Source organism: Elephantulus edwardii, unplaced genomic scaffold (assembly GCF_000299155.1).
Source record: "Elephantulus edwardii isolate Elephantulus edwardi_28Jun2011 unplaced genomic scaffold, EleEdw1.0 scaffold00289, whole genome shotgun sequence".
NCBI classification, from domain to species: domain Eukaryota; kingdom Metazoa; phylum Chordata; class Mammalia; order Macroscelidea; family Macroscelididae; genus Elephantulus; species Elephantulus edwardii.
The window spans coordinates 724,313-746,680 of record NW_006400039.1 but is presented as its reverse complement, the minus strand read 5'-3'; the positions used below and the strand labels follow the sequence as shown (position 1 = coordinate 746,680).

The 22,368-nt window shown below is 48.8% G+C and overlaps 2 protein-coding genes across 2 annotated transcripts; one reads left to right on the top strand and one right to left on the bottom strand.

The window, feature by feature from the left end:
- The first annotated feature begins 11,815 nt into the window (after positions 1-11,815).
- Positions 11,816-12,377, top strand: LOC102855468 (protein slowmo homolog 2-like). Its single transcript, XM_006900568.1, has 2 exons — positions 11,816-11,984; positions 12,052-12,377. Exons 1-2 carry the CDS (start codon positions 11,816-11,818, stop codon positions 12,375-12,377), a joined length of 495 nt encoding a protein of 164 aa, XP_006900630.1.
- A 5,078-nt stretch (positions 12,378-17,455) lies between these two features.
- Positions 17,456-21,954, bottom strand: LOC102844320 (histo-blood group ABO system transferase 1-like; the record flags this gene model as incomplete). Its single annotated transcript, XM_006900628.1, has 6 exons — positions 17,456-18,146; positions 18,611-18,739; positions 19,174-19,209; positions 20,211-20,258; positions 21,247-21,321; positions 21,884-21,954. Coding segments are annotated over 6 exons (1,050 nt in total), but the record flags the coding sequence as incomplete, so codon positions are not given.
- Between the last annotated feature and the right edge of the window lie 414 nt (positions 21,955-22,368).

Here is a 22,368-nt window from a genome sequence, read left to right as displayed (position 1 = left end):
GAAGACAGTTCTGAAAACTCATCTCAGGACTTCTTCCAAGCTCCCAACTGTCAGCCCTGTTCCTGCCAGAGGCAGAACTGTGCCCCAGGATGCCATTCAGCTGGGCAGGGCTCACCTGCTGGTCCCTTCCAGCACAAAGTCCAGCTGGGACCTGTCATCTGCGGTGAGCAGCGGGGTCACCAACTGCGCAGCAAAACAGGAGACCAGCTCAGAGCTGAGCCAGTGGCATCTGCCTACACAGGACCTTGCTGTCCTTGCCTGCGGACACAAGCCACCTCTCCACAGCCAGCCTCTTGCCCCTGCTCATCGCCTCTGGGCTCCACAGCCCCAGGATTGGGCTGGCCACCTGCACAGGGCCCCTTGGTGGAAGGAGAGCCAGAATCCTCACCTCAGAGTGGACGGGCCAGCTGGCTTCTGCAGGGTCCCCACCTGTAGACAGAAGCCAGTCAGGTAGAGGACCAGCACCTCCTGCTGACAGGAGCCCAGCACACTGCTGGCCCCACCCTTGGCACCCGTGTGCCAAACCCAGGACCTCCCTGTGAGGGTGGAGAATGGGGTTCTCACACTTTGTATTTTAGTTGTTCAGGCTATTTTTAAAAAGATGATTTTGGAAAAAACACGTGACAGCTTACTGGGTTCAAGGAACTTAAAATGCACCCACTCCCTGGTCCTTTCCTGTGTCCCCACTCCCTGGAGGAAGGGGCGTCCTAGAAGGCCCAGCATGTTTCCTTGGGCTCAAGGAACCCCCACCACACATGGCTCACCAGACAAAAGGCCACAGTTGTCCGGCCACCCCATCAGGACTGTCAGGCTAGAAAGCATTGAGTGTTTGCGGGTTGAACACTGAGCATAGAAATAGCCACTTCCTCTTTGCCCCGATGCCTCAGGTACAGCAGAGCGGCCACACATGTGGTGCTGACAGGTCCAGGGCAGCCAGTCCTCCTGCCCAGCCCCCCCCAACACACGCAAGGCACACTGGGACGGGGCTGCCTCCCCTCTTACCTGGGTGTGTGCATGCCCGGCAGTGAGGAGGTCACGTGGCCAGCATCCACATCAACTCTCAGAGAAGGCTATCATCTTCCTTCCTGGATGGGAACCAGCAGCAGCGTCAGGCTCTGGGTCAGTGTTGAGCTGAACCCCAGCAGACCCGAGGGTCCCAGGACAGCAGCCACTCACCACAAAGGGCGGCAAGGCCCCCAGGCTGCTGTGTCTTAAGAGGGCCTGACCAAGGTGAAAATCAGGGCACATCCATGTGACACCCAGTCCTGGCTGCTGTAAACATCACCCCCAAAAGCCAGGATAAAATTAGACACGTTTATCCAAAACCACCTTTTGGGGATCTAAAACTACCAACAGCACACAACAAATTTAGAACTGTTCAAATAAAACAAGCAGTTCGGGGGGAGTATTCTCCATCCTCAGCATTGAAGGGCTGGAGTTTCTGCTGCACATCTAGGCTACTCCAGACAAGTGCAGCTTACTTAAACATCAAATGTCAACATTTTAATGGACCAAAATAACTCACCCACTCAGAGGGTATACGCTCACCCACCCCCGGGAAACCCCAGCGCCCCCACTTTCCTCACCAGTGACAGGACCTGCCCCTCCTAAGTGCCAGGGGCTTTGGGGGAGCCTGTGAGGCCGCTAATCATTCAGAGAGTTCACTGCAGAACACAGAGCGTAGACAGGGCCTAGGTGCTCTCCGCCCCCAATGACACAGGGGAGGCACCACAGCCGCCCTGCAACGCCTCTGGGGGCAGGACCCCGCGCCCCACACTCCGGGGACACCCAGGACTGACCTGTGCCGGCGGTCATGGAGAGAATGTCACGCGAGAGGCTTCGCTGCAGGTTCTGGAGTGCACCTGTCCCAGCTCCAGTGTCACCTCACCCCGCGATCTCGGCGCCCGGGCAGCTGTTTCCAGCAGGCAGGGTCCCTAGAGAGCCGGCCAGGGACGGGTGACCGCCAGGCTCCCCGGGATCATGTCACACAGGCGTCGGTGTAAGTCACCCGGCAGCTGCCGTGACCTTGAAACCCGCAGGTTCTCCTTGGGGGGGGTCCCCACTGCAGCCGCCACGTGGATGTCCCGATCCACCCCGAACCTACTCATCCCCCGCCCTGGGGTCCCCGCCCCGGCTGTCAATCAGAGCTAGGTTCCCCCCCCCCGCCGCGAGCCTGCCCATCAGCAGGACCCCGGGCCGCGCCCCGCGGGGTCGATGACCAGCAATGGCCCCGCCGATGCGGGGGGGCGGCCGCCGGGGGACAGTGCGCGTACCTGCAGCTGCCCGCCCCCCACGCACCCCGCGCGGACGGAGACCCCAAGAGGCCCAGGAGGGAGGCGACGGGTCCAGAGGCGGTGGACATCTACAGGGCAGGGGGCGGACGTGGGGCATCGGCGGCAAACGTCCACGCGAAGGGCCGAAGGAAGCCCACGCACGGCCACCACACGGCGATCGTACGGCCACCGCACGGCGATCGCACGGCCACCGCACGGCCATCGCCCAGCCGCCTCCGCCGCCCGGAAAGGACACTCGCACCGAGGCCACGCCCTTTTATAGTCCAGACGGCGGCCCGCGAGGGCCAATCCACGTCTGCGCCGCGTGGCCCCGCCCACTGCCGCTGCGCCCCCTGGTGGAAGCCGCCGGCAGCTGCATTCCGGGTCCCCGGTCCTGGCGCACGTGGTCCAGCCCCGCGGAGCTCAGCCTGGGCCGGGGCAAAGGATGTCCTTGCAGATGGGTTCATAGGGAACTAGCCGACTGCGACTCCTTGCCACCCTATGAGAAACTATGAGAACACCTGTCCTGTGCCATCCTCCCCATCTCTGAGACACCTGAGCCCACTGCTGGCCGCGGTCAATCCATCCTGTCCAGGCTCTTCCTCCCTGACTTAGTCTGACCCTCTGCCTTTCAGAGCATGATGTCCTTCTCCAAGGACTGGCTTCGTCTTACAAGCCCAAAGTATGTGAGATGAAGCTTCACCATTCTTGCTTCCAAGGAGCACGCTGGTCTCACTTTGTCCAAGACAGAGCTGTTTGTTCTCTTGTCAGTCCACCGGGTATTCAGAACACCCCGACTCAAAGGCATCGCAGAGCAGTCATTCCAGTTAGGGGATTATCATGCAAGAGACCCCAGCACAGACTGGCCTGTGCCCCTCAGAACATGTGTTGTGATCCTAACCTCCATGCCTGTGGTTATATAACCACTATCGGGAGTAGGCTGTTTTGGGGGTGTATGAGGCAAGATGAGTGTAAACTGTATCTTGAATCAACAGTGTCTTGATAGAAAAGGAGATTAAGTAGGCAGACATGACGAGATGATGCCAAGGAGGTGGGCATGGAAGCTGAGGGTGGAAGGGCCCTCCCAGTGCTGACACAAAGAGAAAGCCTCTCCCACAGGTGGGTCAAGATGAACAGAACATTTCAAAGAGCAGCTTGAGAAGATAAAACAAAGTACTATCATGAAATGTGCAAAGACCTGGAGTTAGAAAATGAAAAGGGAAGAACTCATTCAGCATTTTTCCTGCTCAAAGAACAGAAAAACAAAGTCAAGCCTCAACTTGAGATCCTGAGGGATGCTATGAGGAAAATGTTGAATGACCCAGGGAGCACGGGAAAGAACACACAGTCACTGTACCAAAAAGAGCTGCTGACACAGAAACAGTATAGGAAGGAGCATATGACCAGAAACAGTAGTGATGATGGAAGAAGTTATACGTCATTGAAGAAATGGCAAAAAATAAGGCCCCAGGAATTGTTGGAATACCCACTGACATGGAAGTGGACATTGTCAAAAATATCACGTGCAAGTTCAACTTTGCTGAAGATTATAATAAAAGTTTAGAATAGCACATTAACATAGAAGTGCCAGAAATGCAAGCTGGATTCAGAAGAAGCTATGGCACCCAGGATATATCATTGCTGATATCAGGTGGATCTTGGCTGAAAGCAGAAATTACCAGAAGAATGTCTGTATGTCTTTTGTTGACTATGCAAAGGCATTTGGCTATGTGGATCATGACACTGAGAAGCCTAGGAATCCCAGAACACTTAATTGTGCTCCTGTGAAACCTATCTATCCCTAGACCAAGAAACACTGCATGGTTTTAAATCAAGAAAGGTGTGTGGTGTCCTTTCTTCATTCCTATTCAATCTGTATGCAGGGTAGACAATTCTAGAAGGTGGACTTTATGAAGAAGAAGGTTGCATCAGGATCAGAGGAAGACTCCTCAACAACTGTGTTAGGCAGATGGCACAATCTTATTTGCTGAAGTTCAAGGATAACTTGAGGTACTTGCTGCAGAAATAAAGTACTATAGCCTTCAATATGGATTACATCCCAACATTAAGAAAGCAAAACTCCTCACCACTGGGCCAACAGGCAACACTGTGTGAGACGGAGAGAAGACTGAAGTTGTCAAGGATTTCATCTTGCTTGGATCGATAACATCCTTGGTACCAGCAGCCAGGAAATCAAAAGCTGTGTTGTGGGTCAGTGTGTCTGAATGAATGCATGGCATGGTACAACTCATTTGAAGAGTCTTTTTTTTTTTCCAATTTCTTTTTTTTTTTTATTTTAATGAAAGTTAGCAGAGACTTTGGATTTCCATTCATTTATTGTTGCACTTTTCTACCTGCCCACCCCTCCCCCCATGAAGAGTCTTCTGTAAATGAAGTTTGTATTAACTATGAAAAAACAAAACAAAACAAAAACATGTTGCATTGGGAAATTCTGCTGTCAAAGATGTCTCCAAAGTACTAAAGAGCAGTGACATCAGTCTAAAGACCAAGGTGTGCCACGATCCAGGCCACGGTCTTTTCAATCACTTGGCACACATGGTCAGTGAGTAAGGATGACAGAAGAAGAAGCTGTGCTTTTGCACTGTGGTGCTGGAGAAGAGAACTGCGTAGCTCACGGGCTGCCAAACGAGCTGACAGATCTGTCTTGGAGACAGTTCGGCCTGGGTGCTCTTTGGAGGAAAGGGTGGTGAAGCTTCATCTCATGTATTTTGGGCATGTTGTTGGGAGGTGCCAGCCTTGGGGAAAAACCATGTTGGGAAAGGTGTAGGGTCAGCGTGAGAGAAGAAGGCCCTTAACACGGTGGACTGGCACAGTGATGGTAACGGTGGGCTCAAGTAGATCAGAGATGATGAGGATGGCACAGGGAAGAGCAAGGCTCAGAATCCTGTTCAGAGTCTCTGTGAGTCACAGTTGACTCAAAACCATCTAACAACAAAACGAAACGCCCCCCAGAGGTCAGCAGTGAGTCACTTCCGACTCAGTGGCAATGTTGTTGTTGTTGGGTGTTGCTGAGTGTGAGTCCTAACAATCCTATGAGCAGGAGCTCTAAACCTTGTCCTGCGTCCTGCCTGTCCTGCGTCACCCTCATCGCCTCCGACACACTTGAGTTCACTGCTGCATCACTGTATCAAGCCATCTGACTGAAGGGCTGCCTCACTCACTGAGCCTCTACCTTTCTTAGCATGATGTCTCTATCTAAGAACAGCCCCTTTTAACAACAAGCATTGGAAGATGGAAGGAGTATAGAGTCACTGAACCAAAAGGAATTGGTGGACATAGAAGAATTTCATGAAACAACGTATGAGCAAGAACCTGTGGTGATGAAGGAAGAAGTTCAAGCTGCTCTGAAAGAATTGGTAAAAAACAAGGTCCTAGGAATTGATGGCATACCGATTGACATATTTCAACAAACAGTTGCTGCTCTGGATGTGCTCACCAAGTTGTGCCAAGAAATCTGGAGGACAGCCACCTGGCCAGCTGACTGGAAGAGATCTATATGTGTTCCCATCCCAAAGAAAGGTGACCCAACAGTGCGAAAATTATTGAATAATATCAATATCACATGCAAGCAAGATTCTGCTGAAAATTATCCAAAAACTACTGGAACACAACAGAGAACTGTCTGAAGTGCAGGCTGGGTTTAGAAGAGGCCATGGTATTGGGGATATTATAGCTAATGTCAGATGGATCTTGGTTGAAAGCAGCGAGTACCAGAGCAATGCCTGTGCTTCACTGACTAGGCAAAGGCATCTGACTGTGTGGATCATAACAAACTGTGGCTGACTCTGAGAAGAATGAGAATCCTAGAACGTTTGATTGTGCTATGTAAAACCTATACTTGGAGCAGGAAGCAGTCATCAGAGCCAGGCCTTGGATTCCTTATCACATATGCTGGGGAGGAAAGCCCTCTCTTTTAGCCCCTCTGAGTCCAGTGTCCACTCATAGTCATAGTGAATCGGGAAGAGGACACAAGCGGTGGCCAATTTGTGAACGTGAACTGAGGGTCAGGAGAGGTGCATCCTCAGAACTGAGTGGTCAAGGTGGATGAACTCCCCCGCAGTGTTTGGGAAGGGCTGGAGGGCCTCAGGCCAGGTCTGGGGCTGCTGCAGGGGCACCTCACCCCCATGGCCTCTTCCCTCTGGCCCTAGGTCCTGTCCAGGCTCTGAGGTCCCCAGCACCAGCTCACAGTCCTCACCCACTTCTTCGTGCAGACCCCGCCCTGGCCTTGTTGAGACTTATCCTGCACGGGGTGGGCGGGTGTTAGGGGGCCCAGGGATGTGGCCTCCTCTTCACTTCCCGCTCCTTGCCATTTCCTGGCTCTTACGTTTCCATCCACCTCCCCAGATATGTTGTTGTTGATGTTAAGTGCCCTCAAGAGGGAACTGACCCATGGCTGACCCCTCAGCGGGTTTTTAGCAGCAGTAAATTGCACGGGAGGAGAGGGTCCATCTTTCTGCAGAACAGCTGGTGTATGTGAAGCACAAGCTTTTGGGAACCACACCACAGCTTTTACCACTGGGTCACCAGAGTGTCAATGACATCATCTTACTTGGACCCACAGTCAATACTCTAGGTAGTAGCAGTAAGGAGATCAGGAGATGTCTTGCACTGGGCAAGTCAATGGTCAGGGACCTCTACAAATTATGGAGGAGCAATGATGCCAGTCTGAGGTGCACTTGATTCAGACCATGGTCTCTGCAGTCACTAGCATGCTGCTGAGAGCTGGACAGTGAATAAGGACGACAGAAGATGGATTGATGCCTTTGGCTATGATGTTGAAGAAGAGCCATAAATATCCTGTGGCCAAAAGCAGCAGCAGGTATGTCCCGGAGAAGGTGCAGCCAGTGTTCCTCGGGGGCAAAGATGGTGAAGCTTTGTCTCACATACTGTGGGCATGTTGCTAGGAGAGGCCGCTCCTTGGAGAGGGACCATCCTGTTCGGGAAGGTGGACGGACAGTGATGGAGAGGAAGACTCTTGACCAGGTGGATTGACACAGTAACTGCCATGGTGGGCCTGAGGGTGCTGGGGGCTCTGAGGACAGTTCAGGATAGGACAGGACCCGGCAGTAAACCACCCAATCCTGGGCCTCCTCCACAGAAACCGGCAGTATTGCAGGTCTGAGTTACCCTTGAGTGTTTTTTGCAATTCTTTCAGCTTGAGAAATGTCAAGTATGTTTTTCCCTTTTGGTTTTCTAATTCAAGGTCTTTGCACCTTTCACTATAAGACTTTGCTTTGTCTTCCTGAACTGCCCTTTGATGTCTATTCAGCTCTATTTCATCATTTCACGTTGGCATCTCTGAGAGCTAGTTTCAGAATCTCTTCTCACTTCTATTTTTATTTTTTCTTTTTTCCATTTTGATCTTTTACTGCTACTTAGTGATCTTTTGGTTTTTCCATGTTTAATGTCCTTAAGGTCATCCCACAACTTCTCAAAGTCATTGGTGCCCCGTGCATCAAATCTGGTCTTGACATGGTGTTTAAATTCAAGGGAATAAATGCAGGGCTGTATTTTGGCTCTTGGGATTTGTTTTCATTCTCTTCAGCTTCAGTTCAAACTTGAATATGAGTAATTGATGGTCTGGTCTGCAGTCAGACCTTGGCCTTGTTCTGATGACACTGTTTCTTCACTGTCCTTTACACAGTCAATTTGATTCCTGTGTGTTCCCTGAGTTGAGGACCACGTGTGTGTTGTTAGGTGCCATTAAGCTGATGATGAATCACTAACCCTGTGAATAGGAAAGCCGAACCCTGCCCTGTACTGTGCCGTCCTCACAATCTGATAGACTTAAAGCCATTGTTACAATAATTGTGACAATCCATCTTATTGACTCTTACTGAGAGTCTTCCTCCTTTCTCTGACCCTTCACCTTCACCAGAATGTGTCCTTCTTTTTTTTAAATTTCTTTTTATTTTATTCTTTGTGTGTGTGTGTGTACCATCAAATTGGATATGACTGGTATGAATATATCCTTCTTTTAAGGACAGGAACCCCCTGACCACAAGCCCAAAGTATGTGAGACGAAGTTTCCCCATCCTTGCCTCTAAGGAGCACTCCAGCTGCACTTCCTCTGAGATAGAGTTGATCGTTCTTTTGGAAATCGATGAGATATTCAGTATTTCCCACCAAGACCATAATTCAAAGGCATTGGTTCTTCTTTAGTCTGCCTTACTCCCTAACTTTCAGATGCATAGCAAGTAATTGGAAAGACCATGGCTTTTCTTCTACTTAAGAATGTGATGTAAAGTAGATTACTCTAAAATTAAAGGATTAAAATAATAAACCTGAAAGAAATTACAATTTAACAAATAAATAGCAAATGCTTCTTTAACAACCGTTGGTTTTTTTTGTTTGTTTGTTTTTAAATTTTATCTTATTATTTTTGTGCATGTACCATCAAATCAGATCTGACTGGTACAGGAGGAGATTTGTTCCTCCTTCTCCAGCAAAGCATCTGGTGGATTCGAACTGTGTGCCTTTGGGATTGCAGTGCAGCTTCCTGCCACTAGGCCACCAGAGCTCCCTCAACAACTGCTGTTTTTTGTTTGTTTTTTTATAAACAAAAATCTACTACTTCGTAAGAAGAGCTAAAAAGAGTAGAGGGAAAACATAAAAACAGCCTTAGAAACAAAAAGAAGGAGCTCAGGTGGCCTAGTGGCAAGAGGCTGCACTGCAATCCTAAAGGCACGCTGTTCAAATCCACCAGATGCTCTGCTGGAAAAGGAGGGGCAAACACACACACAAATAAAAAGAAACAGGATTATAAATGCAAAGATTTTTAAGTTCTCTTGAAAATGTATTAGTGCCACTAAACTTGAACATCAAGAAGATATTGAAGACTTCCAAATTGAGATGAAGTGACCCAGGATTTCCTGGTGTAAATTATCAATATTAACACAAGATGGAGAAATTTTGGATACATCATAATGGAAGTAACCAGAAGAGCTCATCAAATATTTATTACCAAAAAATTACTACCATAAATTATAGTAAGCCTCACAGGTTTCAAAAGTAAAATGAAGTTCAAGGTTATTAAAATACCTCACAGCAGCTCTGAGTGCAAGTTACTAGGCTTTCTAGACCACAAAGTCAACTTCTACTGTGAGACTCACAAAAGAAACCAGATTGACTGGATTAGTGAATGTGGATGTTATGGGATAAGAAATCAAGTTTGCTAGAACAGTACATCATAACCAGATAGGACTTAGTCCAGGTGTGTGAAGGTTTGTTGTTGTTGTTAGGTGCTGTCAAGTCAAATGTGACTCACAGCAATCTTATTAACCCTGTCCTATCCCATGAAATCCTCACACTCCTTTACACACAAGAAGAGCCCACTGCTGCAGTCACCATGTCAATTTACCTGGTTGAGGGTCTTCCTCTCCTTCACCGACCCTCCACCCTTCCTAGCATCATGTGACTCTTTAAGGAATATCCCCTCCTAGCATAATGCCCAAAGTACGTGAGGTGAAGCCTCATCATTCTGGCCTCCAAAGAGCACTCTGGCTGCACCCTCTCCAAGACATATCTGTTCGTGGAATGTTGAGTGCCCTTCTCCAACACCACAGCTCAAAGGCATCAATTCTTCTTCTGCAATCCTTATTCATTGTCCAGCTCTCATATGCATAGCAAGTGATCAGAAAGACTGAAACAGACACCTGAATCACAAGCACCTTAGTCCTTAAACTGGCATCATTACTCCTCAATAATTTGGAGAGGTCCTAACTGCAGATTATCCAGTGCAATGTGTTTCCTTATTTCCTGACTGCTGGTACCAATGGTGTTAATTGTGGGTCCAAGCAAGATGAAGTTGTTGACAGTTTAAATCTCCTTTCCATCCATCATGACACTGCCTCTTGGTCCAGCAATAAGAATCTTTGCTTTCTTAACATTGAGATGCAATCCATACCAAAGGTTGCATTCCTTGATCTTTTGCAACTGTGCTCAAAAATCCACTAATGCAATGCATGGATATTTATAGGGTGGGGAAGAAATTGTTCAGTCATCTCAGGAGATTTTGATGATTTGGGGGGAAAAGAAAAAAAATACTACTAGTTTAAGGATAAAAAGCTACAGTTCCCAGTAAACAAAGATAGAAGGAATCACTCTAAATTCAGTCGGAAGCAGTTCAAACAGCATGGGGTGTGGAGAGTAATAGAGACGCTATGCATGTGATCGTGAGTGAGAGGGTACCGTCCATAATGCATACAAGGAAAACCTGTCAGTACAACTGTTAATCAAATATTCACACCAACAACCACAGAAAGTGAGGATTTCTAGTAACTAAAAATGGAATCAAGATGCATCAGTAATAATTGATGACTGAAATGCAAAAGTTGGTAACAAAGAAGTACTGCTGGTCAGAAATTATGGATGTAGTGACAGAAGCGATGCTGGAAAATGAATGGCTTTGATTTATTCACTGCAAATACTGAGAGAAAGGAGAGAGGGGAGAGGGGAGAGGGGAGACGGAGAGGGAGAGAGAGAGAGAGAGAGAGAGAGAGAGACTGGTGACTATACACATGGACCTCACCTGATAGGAATCAGATCGATGACTTCTGTAGAAAGAATCATTGGAGAAACTCAGTATCAGCAGTCAAAACTAGGCCAGGTGTTGACTGTGGATCAGATCATCAAATTACCCATGTGCAAGTGTAAACTGAAGCTGAAGAATGAAAACAAGTACACTAAGCCAAAATATGACTTTGAGTCTATCCCACCTGAATTTAACCACTCAACAACAGATTGGAGGCTTTGAACTCTAATGATGAAAGACCAGATGAGGTGAAGGATGACATCAAGTATCTCATCCATGAAGAGAGCAGAAGATTATTACAAAGACATAGGAGAAAGAAGAAAACAAAGTGGGTGTCAGAAGAGACTGAAAATTGTACTAGAGCATCAAGAAGCCAAAACAAAGCAAAGAGATGAACAACGTATTTCAAAGAATATCTCAAAAAGAAAGCAAACTATTATAAGGATATGTACAAAGAACTAGAGTTAGAAAATCAAAAGTGAAGAACTCCTTCAGCATTTCTCAGGCTGAAAGAACTGAAGAAGAACAAATCCAAACCTCAAGTTGCGATACTGAGAGATGTTATAGGCAATTCTTGAATGTTCCAGGAAGCATCAAAAAAAGATGGAGGGAATATTGAGTCACTATACCAAAAACAATTGACTGATATGGAATGATTTCATGAAATAGAACATGATCAAGAAACAATGGCAAAGATGGAAGAAGTTAAAAATGTATTGAAGGCATTAGGGGGGAAAAATCCCCAGGAATTGATAGAATACTGTAAAAAGAACATGGACAAGAAAAAGAATGAGGACAGCCATATATGAACTTTACTCAATTCACAAAGGGAAACTGTCCCTGCCAACAGCATCAACACCACAAAACAAATTCCCGGGCGGCTGGGGGCGGAGCCGGGGCGAGAGTCGCCTCTTGGCCTTCTTGGGCCCTAGTGCGGCCATCGGGTCGTCACGCAGGTCGCCGGGTCGTCACGCGGGTCGCCAACGCCATGAAGATCTGGACCTCCGAGCATGTCTTTGACCACCCCCGGGAAATGGTCACAACAGCTGCGATGCAGAAGTACCCCAACCCGATGAACCCCAGCGTGGTGGGTGTCGATGTCCTGCACAGGCACGTGGACCCCTCGGGCAAGCTGCACAGCCAGCGGGCCCTCTGTGGTGCGATCTCTTACGGGCGCAGCTCGAACAAAGACTTACGTGCAGGAGCATTCTGTAGTTGACCCAGTAGAGGAAACGATGGAACTGAAGTCCACTAATATTTCCTTTACAAATATGGTCTCCGTGGACGGGAGGCTCATCTACGAGCCTCATCCTCAGCACCCGGGCAAAACGATTCTCACTCAGGAAGCCCTCATCATCGTCAAGGGCGTCAGCCTCAGCAGCTACCTGGAAAGTCTGATGGCGAGTACCATCTCTTCCAATGCTAGTAAAGGTCGAGAAGCCATAGAATGGGTAATAAACAAATTAAACGCTGATATTGAAGAATTGACGGCCTCCGCTAGAGGAAGCATAAGGGCGCCGATGGCAGTGGCAGCGTTTGGAGAAAAATGACAGTGGCACGAGGCACAGTGGCAGGCCCCAAGTCTCCAAGCCAGCGGTGTATTTATTGGTTATTTAAGAACTATAACTCTTTTAGGTGGGCTTTTTTTTTTTTAAGTAAGCTGGAGAGTGTCTTTGTGACTTTGATAAAAACAAAGAGGGGCAGGGCTTCAAACTAAGGGATCATTGAAAAAAATAGTGTTGTTTGATGACAGTCTAATTCTGAGGTATCCAGTGTTTTTGTGTAAATGTAACGATTATTGAAAAAGTGCACTGAAATTGATAATGCCATATTGAGTCTCCTAGAATTAAAGGGTGAAACTTCTGGGTTGTGGGAATTTTGCTGGGCTTTGACCAACACCATAATAAGGCCAGGCCACTCAGGTCCACAGGCTGCTGGCACTCACCGAGAAACTCACTTAAAGGGAAAAAATGGGTCTTTTCAAAGCAATATTGATTTGCCTCAATTATTCTGTTAAAACCAGTGTTTTGATTTGGTATTTTGGTGAGATTTCTCGAGAGAAACTTTTCACCAAAATAATCTATAATTCCAACAAGATAGGGTTCTGTTGTGTTTAAGATGACTGTATTGGCTTGCCAATATTTGGTAACTTAGTCAAAAAGCATTACCCATTCATTAATTGCATCTGTAATGCCTTCCAGAGTCTTTTGATTTCGTGTACTCTATATGGGCTGGTTAGGTTAATGGAAAAGTAGTCATTCCCTGAATTCTGCAGCTCTGTAAACTTCACAGATCAGCTGGGCCCATCTTTTAGCATTTCACAGTGTGCCTAACTTAAGAGACTACCAGGTGTGCAGATCAAGGCTCTGTGATTGCTAATACCTGATGTGTCACATTGTTTAAATAACTTTTTTTACATAATTGCCACCACAGAACTTTCTTTACACAAAGAGCTGTACATCATTGGAAATTACTCAAACACTCTCTTGATGAAGCATAAATTCCAGGTACTTAATGTTTTTAATAATACAGCACCAGTGTAGGGGGTGGTGGGGAAGACACCCACCAGGATTGGCTCCCGTTAACCACTGATTGAACCTGATTGAATTGTGCTGCAGCTTTCCTTTAGGGGAAAGCCTTGTTGGAGCGGCCATAGGGCAGCTGCAGTCAGAGAACAATCCAGTCTTTGTCTTCTCCTCCTTTGTAGCAGAGCACTGTGTTAGTGTGTCAGCACTAATGCCGCCAATACTTGAAATTGTTGCTTTGTTTCTGTTACAAGGTAATTGATTAGTTGCTGCCTTTATTTTTATTAACACTTAATGTGTTAACTAGCCTGATTTCCTACTTAGAGACGACTTAATGCATGTACACAAATTACAGAGATCAGATGCCAAGTTATTAAAAAATTAATGGGGTTTTGTATTGAAAGTAATATTTAGCTTAAGATTTCTTAGGACATTTGTAAAAGCAAGTTAAAGCCAATAAGGTTTCTGATTATTTTTTGTACCTAGAGATGGTTTTTACAACTGAAACTAACATTTCAGCTAAACAAAACATTGCTGAGTACTGTATTTGATAAGTTGTTTTGTGTAATTTCTGTAAATTGTTCTGGAAAAGATGTAATGTCCTAATGATAAAAAAAGTTTCAAACATAGTTACCTTTTAAAAATAGCTAATAATTTTACTTTGGCCTATTAAAATATAAATATACAGCAAGCATTTGCATTCAGAGGCCAAAACTGGACTAGAGTGTAAATTAATAAAAACACGAGGGCTTATTGAACATCTTATCCTATTTAATATTAAAAATATAAGTTATGTAAATTAAGGGAAGCCTTTCTTGTTAATAAAAACTTGCTATAAACTGAAAAAAAACCCCCCAAAAAACAAAACCAAATTCCCATGAGGTCAGACAGGGTCCCTGTACCTCTTTCTACGCATCTCAACCCCTACCTTTGCTGGGTCCAAACTCTGGTGTGATAGCTCACAGATGACATAGAACCATGTTGGGGAAGTCAAAAGGTTAATACTCAGATTCATAAAAGAATACAGTCAAGACAGCTCCCGAACTGTGCTCATAGGCACCTCAGCCTCGAGTCTCGAGATCAGTGTTACAAAGTTCTCAGTCCTGCCAATATTGACTCTCCCCTCCCCAGTTCTCTAAAAATTTGGACAAAAGGCTCTGGTCCAGGGCCATAGCAGTCCCAACGTCCACTGTCTCTGCTTCAGCCATTGCTAAGTTTTAAGTGGCACAAGAATTTCTGGGCCTGAAGAACATGCTACATTCTCTTGCTTCTTGTTTGTTGGTGGGTTAAGACCTTCCAATTCTGCTGCTGGATCTGCTCAATTTACTGGTGAGACTAGCCAGTCCCCTTGTGGGTAGACTAATACACCTTATTTGTATATTCTCGCCCACCCTCATGACAAGTTGAATGTAATGGCTAGGAAAGCAATTTTGAACTAGAAATACTTAATACCACAAACACCAATTGACATGTTTCAACAAACAGATATACCCCTAGATGTGCCTAGAAATTTGGAAGACAGCTACCTGGCCAATATTTTCTTCCATTCCCCGCCCCCCCCCCAAAAAAAAATCGTGATCCAACAGAATGTGGCGATTACAAAACAGTTATCACTAATATTACACACAAGTAAAATGTTCCTGAAGATTATAGAAAACCTGGCTCAGCCAGTATATCAACAGAAACTGCCAGACAGTGAAGCTAGGGTAGAAGAGGCCATCACACCAGGGATGTCACTGCTGATGTTGCTTGGATCTTGGCTGAAAGCAGAGAATACCAAGGTGGCTGCTTGTGCTATATTGACTATGCAAAGGCATTTGAATGTGTGGATTGTAACAAGTTATGATTAAGATTAAGGAGAAAGGGATCCCAGAACATTTAATTGTGCTTATATGAAACCTATACCTCGACCAAGAAATGTTGTTTGAACAGAGCAAGGGAACACTGCATGCTCTAAAATCAAGAAAGATAAAAAAAAAAAAAGAAAGATATGTTAGGCTCTATACTTTCTCCATACTTAGTCAATAGGTATGCTGAGCAAATAATTTGAGAAGTTGGACAACCTTGGCTCAAGCAGCCAAGAAATCAAAAGGTGTGTTGCATTGGGAAAATGTGCTGTCAAGGACTTCTCCAAGTGTTAAGGAGCTATGTTGTCATTTTAAAGACTAAGGTGCACCTGATTCAAGTCATTGTCTTTTCAGTTACTTGCTATGCTTCTGAAAGTAGGACAATGAATAAGGAAAAGAGATGAAAACCAGATGTCTTTGAGTTTTAGTGTTGGAGAAGAGTCCATGTAGAATATTCCATGGACTGCCAAAAGAACAAATAAATGTGTCTTGGAGAAAGTACAGCCAGGGTGTTGCTAGGAAGTAAGGATGGTGAAATTCTGTCTCATGTATTTTGGTTATTTTGTTTCATTTTTAAGGAGTATCCAGTTCTTGGAAAGAGCCATTATTCTTGGAAAGGTGGAGGGTCAGCAAAAGATAGGACACTCCACAAGATTGATTGAGGCAGTGACTATAGCTTGAGTTTCTCAGGGTTAATGAGGATAGCACACAATAGGGCAAGGGTCAGATCTGTTGTTGAGAGGGTCACTATGAGTTGTAAATGACTCAATGATGTTTACCACCACCAACACCACCACCAACAGAATCATTCTTAGATAGTTACCGTGATGGGAAAGAGGAGTAAAAGTGGATAGTTAGATAGATACTGTTGTTGTTATGTACCACTGAGTCAGAACTGACTCACACTGGAGGAGACTGTCTGTCTTTCCAGACACTTGTAGAGAGGAGATGGGTGAATAGAAAGACAATATGTAATAGGGGGACAATCAGATGGTGTGGGTATTATAATTGCTATAAACCAAAATGTGTGTGAAGGACTGAATGAAAAATCAATATGATTTGTAAACTTCTACTGAAATCATTGGATTTGGCTTTGTATTTAAAAAGGCTTTTGGCAGCCAGTCTGGGGCTATTTCTGGGCTGGGATGATGAGTGGGATGGACAGATTCTCCAAAGGTGTATTTTCTGGTTTGGGGTTGAGACTAGGGTGTGGCTATTGCTCACATTAGGGTGTGAGCTGATTAGATTTGGCCTCGTATTTAAAAAGCCTTTTGGGCCATCTGGCCTGTGGCCCTCAGGCCTGGTTTTTGTGGATCTCCCGAATAAAACAGGCCTGGGGGCAGGAATGGCAATTCACTTCTAGAAAAGCTTGCCTCCGGAAACTCTATGAATTTGGAGAAAAGATGAAAGTTTGGTGTTCAAGAGTTTAATTCATAGCGTCACTATGGGTCATCTATGACTCTATGGCACTTAACAATAACTGAAATCATAAATTCAAAAGAATCAAGAAAGAAAGATTGCCTGGAGCAGAAGTTCCATCAGGATCTTCACTCCAGAGCAGACAGTGAGAGGAGAGCTCTCTCAAGACTCAGCACTCTTGCACTCAGAGCTCTAATGTCTAAATGGTGGAAGAACAACATTCTCTGTGGTATTTCTGTCACACCAAGACTAGATGACCAAGAGGGAGCTGAGTGGTGTGGTCCTTAGCAAGTGGCCTTGCAAACTCAGAGGCTGTGAGTCTCTGGAAGTTCAAGTCCACTGGCAGCCTTGAGGGAGAGATGGGCAGCCTTCTCTGCAGTTACTTGTATTGACTTTATGGCAGGAGCCAGGATGACTAAGAAGATGCACTGGACAACACTCACCAAATGGTCCACTTCACATCTGGGAGTGAACATCCACAGGAGAGAAATTCTACCCCGAAGAAAGAAATCCAGACAAACGTGGAACTCCAGTGTATCTTGGTGTGTTCCAGTGTTTAATGGTAAAGTGTCCTGATGTCTGCAACTAGAGGAAGAAATCGGTCGGCAGGTGGAGGAAAGGAGTGATGGCTAACATATGTGACGGAGCAAACAGCAGTGTCCGTTGTGGAAGCTCCTTCTGTTCTCACCAGTTTGTTTGGTGACTGGTGGCAGCCACTCCAGAGGGGACACCATGGGGAATGGACACAGGTCACCCAATTTTGGCCAATCTCCTATGAAAACAACAGAAGCACTAACATCTACTGCCAGCCTTCCAGTCAGTGTAGACAGGGCAGTCTCATCGGTTCCGGATGGCCTGGTGGTTTTTGGGCACAGCCACATACCGCAGCCTCTTCATGATGGGGGGCCGGCCCAGCAACTGCTCGTCCCACATGTACTCGGGGGACAGCACCTTGGTGGGCTTGTGGTACAGCAGGTACTTGTTGAGGTGGCTTTCATCATGCCACACGGCCTCAATGTGATTTGCTTGGTCCGCCATCATCGCCTGGTGACAGGCCTTGGTGAGTCTGTGCACCTCCAGCACGGAGCCCCCGAAGAAGGCCCCCATGTAGTAGAAGTCCCCCTCATCCCTGGGGATGTAGGCCTGGGACTGGGGCCGGCGCTCGTAGGTGAAGGCCTGGCGCTGGGCGGAATAGAAACCTGGGTGGAGGGTGCCGAACAGGGAGGACAGGATCTCCACGCCCACGTGGTCGCTGAACTTCATGTCCACGTCGGCGCACACCAGGTAGTCCACCTCGTGGAGGAAGCGCCGCTCGGAGAAGTTGCTGATCATCTCCATACGGTGCATGGAGATGTCCTGCCAGCGGGTGTAGTTCCGGACCTCGAGGACCACCAGCTGCCGGCCTTCCTGGAGGGGGACACTCGGGACATTGGCCGGCCGGTCAGTGAAGATGTAGTAGTTGACCTTGTGTCCCACCATGAAGTGCTGCTCTGCGGTCCGCAGAAAGAGCTCCAGGAAGACCACGTACCTGCGCCCGAGGGAGAGGCAGTGGGGCCTCCGTAAGGGCCCCCCTCACCTTCCCCTCACTTTTTACTGGGGTTTGGGTGAAAGTTTCTGATGCAGATTGGTTTTCCATTCCACTGTTCAGATGCATTCTCCATGACATTCATTAAGTCCCCACTGTGTCCCTGCCCTCTTCCCCCTCCCTCCTGGGACTCGCCACCGCCCTCCCAGCCCACCCCTTCTCGCCTTCCAAGCTTTATCTCTGGGCAAAGGCTGCTCTTTGGGCCTGATTAGTTCTTTCAAGGAGTGAGCACCTCTCTGCTGTTATCACCCCCCTTAAAGGCCTGAGCCGTGGGGGGAGGTTTGCTCCTGTTCAAAGGCTAGATTCCACCGTCTCCACTGAAGCTGTGAACCTGACCATGCTTGTGTGTCTGAGTTCTGTTCACACTTCTGCCTCTCCAGCCAGGACGCTCCCCTTCACACCCTTACTTTTTGATGGCGAACACAGTCAGCCCTATGATGGTGTTCTGAAACTGCGCTTTCAGGACGTTGATGTCGAAGGTCCCTTCCCAGACGATGGGAGCCAGCCAAGGGGTGAGGACCAGGACGTCGCTCCGACTGCACAGTGAGAAGACGGGGCTGGCAGCACACTCCCGAGACTCCCCCAGCCTCCGTCTCCTCGGGGTCCTCGGCTGACCGGAGCTTCCAGAACCACTTGGCATTTGCCAGGAAATCAACTGGACACACATTCAGGCTCAGACTTGCTGGAAGTTCTCGGTTTCATTGGTCCCCATAGCTGCTGAGCTTGCTATAGGGAGGGGTGCACCCAGCGGGCAGCAAGCAGACCCCCCACCCCGGCAGCCTCTGGGGGAGGGCAAGAGAAGAAGGCAGAAATGGGAGGCAGAGGAAAGGAAGGGCGAAAGGTGTACATGGGGTCTCTGCACTCAGATCGTAGGAAAGAACTGAAGGACAGGGCAGAGCAGCGTCTGGAACCCACGGGCCCTCTAGAGACCTCCCATCAGCACCATGAACAATGCCACGCCGCTACTCACGAGGGTGTCAGCAGCTTCGGCTGGGGGGACACCACCCTGCAACACAGAAGACCACACCTCTAAGTCTGGACATCACAGGTTGCACACTGGGGGTGGGGAGTAACTGCTCAAACCCCCACAAGACCAAACCCAATGCCAGCAAATCCACTCAAGCCCAGGGCGGCCTGCACGTCGTGGAGTAACTGCCCCACATGGTCGCCTCAGCTCTAATTATAAGAGAAGTCGGCGGCCAGGCCTGTTGTCAGGACGTCAAGAGAATCTGAACTGAAAATCTTGAGGTAGGTAAGAAGCACAGATCATTTGTACCATCTGGGGACCTCAAGGCTCAAATGGCCATGCCACCCTACTGTGGCTGGAAGAAACCAGGGGAAATGCCCAAGGCAGGGTCTCAGTTTCACCATCTGTGAAATGGGTACATGGGATTCACTGCCCTCAGGATACACTGCTCTGGTAAAATGCTGGGAAGGACCTTAGTGGTCATGTTTGAATTCTCTGAGGGTGGAAGGTGGACATCCTCTCTGTCTCTGACTGGACACCACCAGGTCAGCAGGCTCTCCCAGCCAGATTCTTGCTGGTGGCCTTGGCAGTTCAGTGCTCTCAGAGCCCAGGGTCACATCTGGGCTGCAGGGGAGTGACGTCCACATAACCCGGATGTCACAGTAGCAGCTCCAGCAGTGTCTGGCTGCCCCCCAGGTGCCACCCCTGCAAAGGCTGGTGCAGTGCACTCTCCACAGCTGAGGGTCACAGCACCAGGAGCAATCAGGTGAACCTCTGTGATGAGCTTAGCCGGAGGGTGGCCACCTCGTCCTGGAGCCTGGGACCTTCCTATTTCAGCACTGACAGGCTAAGTCCCAGCAAACCAGGAGGACAGTTACCCTGCCCAGAGCACACAACCCGCCAGAGGGAGACAGCTAGGCAGCTGAAAGGTGAGGTGGCCCAGAGTCTTTGAGGAGGCTGGTGGAGAGGCAATTGCCTTTTCTCACTCCCGTGGACAGACAAGGGCGAGGGGTCCTGATGTCATGGAGGGAGGGACGCACCTCGGTAACTTTACAACCTGCAGGACGTCGGCATCTTGTGCAACCACACTGCAAAATAAGAATCCAGGTTCAAGTGACCGTCTGGGGCCCACTCCTTCCACAGCAGTGGCCGGTGCTGTGCCCATGTGTCCTCAGCCACGTTTGCTAGCAGTAGTCAGCGGCCAGCGGAGCTGCAGTGTTGTCAGGAGAGGGACACAAAGAGGGTTAGAGTCCTTGGTACGGACACAGGCACACAGTGGCAGGCGTGGGCACCCGGCAGAGCCCTGTGCTGGTCCCAAGAGAGGGTGAGCAGTGTGGTGTCCGCAGACCCATCCCCAGGGACCCCCCTTCCCTCCTGCTGCACGTGACCGGCAGGCCAGTCTGATACACGGCATGCAGTGAACTGAGTTCTTCTGGAAGCTCATCACAGATGGCAAAGCAGCCCCTGCATGGGCTCTCGGGCACACGATGGTGGACTCTCACTCAGGCTGAGAGGAAGCCGAGGTGGCCCCTGGGCTGCAAGCCAGCATCTACCACCCGGGATACCAGGGGCTGCAGCGTCCATCGTCCATCATCATCCACCCATGCATGAGAGCCCAAGCCAGAACCACCTGGCTGAGCCCGGCTGGAACTGGGACATGGTCACGACCAACAGTGGGGTCACGTTGAGGACTGGAAAGCCTGTTTCTGCTCCATGAAGCACTGGTGGTTCAAATCCCCTGGTGGACCCAGGGGAGAAAAATGCAGCCATCTGCTTCTGGAAAGATCGCTGCCTTGGAGACCCTTCACGGTCTTGGAGTGGGGACTGAACAAAGGTTTGGGTCGCTATGGACTTCCCCCACCGGACAGTCAGCCTGAATGCAAACAGATGTGAGTGCTGTGGAGTCACAGAGAGAAAAGGCCACTCAGGGTGTCAAGCCACACAGGCAGAGCCTGAGGGTGACGCAGGCCAGGGACCCCAGTATGGAAGCCACTGGGGGGACTCCAGAGCCGTAAGCACAGCTCCATCACCACAGGACCTGACTTCTTGGGGCCACCCCCCTGCACCCCAGCTCACCTTGCCCTAGGAAGCACACTGTCCACAGGAAGCGTACCGCACACCTGCTGGCCCCCCAGACTCAGGAGACAGTAGCTGTGGGGAGGACATTAGAGCCCACTGTCAGAGAGGGCATGACAGAGCTGTCTGTGTGTCCGCCTCCTGCAAAGCCCTTGTACGGAGCCCACCCTCAGTCAGGCCCCCTCAGCGGGTGAGATAAAAGGTGTTACAGGCCACACCTGAGAGAGGCCAGCTCTCCTTCCATCCCGGCCAAGAGGCCCACACAGGAGGACCTGCTGCAGCTGGGAGGACACTGCCCCCGGGGCCTGGGAGTGCAACTGGCCATTTGCACACATGCCAGCCCACAAGGGGTGGACTCATGACCTTGGCTTCACACCCCACCCCCACCCCCACCTCATCAGCTGTCCCCACCTCACCATGGGGGCAGCACTGGACCAGGCCTCATCTGCTCCCATGCGGAGTGGGGAAGACAGTGACCTCCCCTCTAGGCAATGGGCAGCTTATTTATGAGAGTGAGTTATGGGTGACACACCAGGGGCCAGGGCTGATGCTCCGCACAGCTGGGTGCAGGCCAGGTCCCACAGCAGTGACTTCCTGCGTCTCCCCCCAGCCTGCCCAGCACTCACAGGGCTCTTACCCAAAGATGGTCAGGCCAGCAATCAGAAGCCAGGCCACCAGGCGGAGCGAGCAGCATTTTGTCCTCCCTGAAAGATGGCACAAGAATTGAGGTCACTTCCCATGGGCTTTCCCTGGCCCTACTTGTTCCTTCTCTGGTGACCCAGACATGAGATCAAGCCCAGCGTCATCCGTCACCCGCAGTCCTGCCCTGATTCCATGAGCTGGACGCAGCACCTCCAGGCACATCCGAGGTGTGGCTCCTCCTCTCACTCAGTCATCAGTGACAGCTGAACTGTCCCCAGAGCACATCACATGCTACATCATAGACTGTGGGAGCAAGGTCATGACCACCCCGCCCCACCCCGGGGCTGATAATCCCAAGACTTGTCAAAGGACCAAGAATAGATTGCAATAGCAAAATTTAACAGAACAGCAAGCAACAAATGCTGGCGAGGTTGTGGAGAAACTGGAACCCTTATTCACTGTTGGTGGAAGTGTAAAATG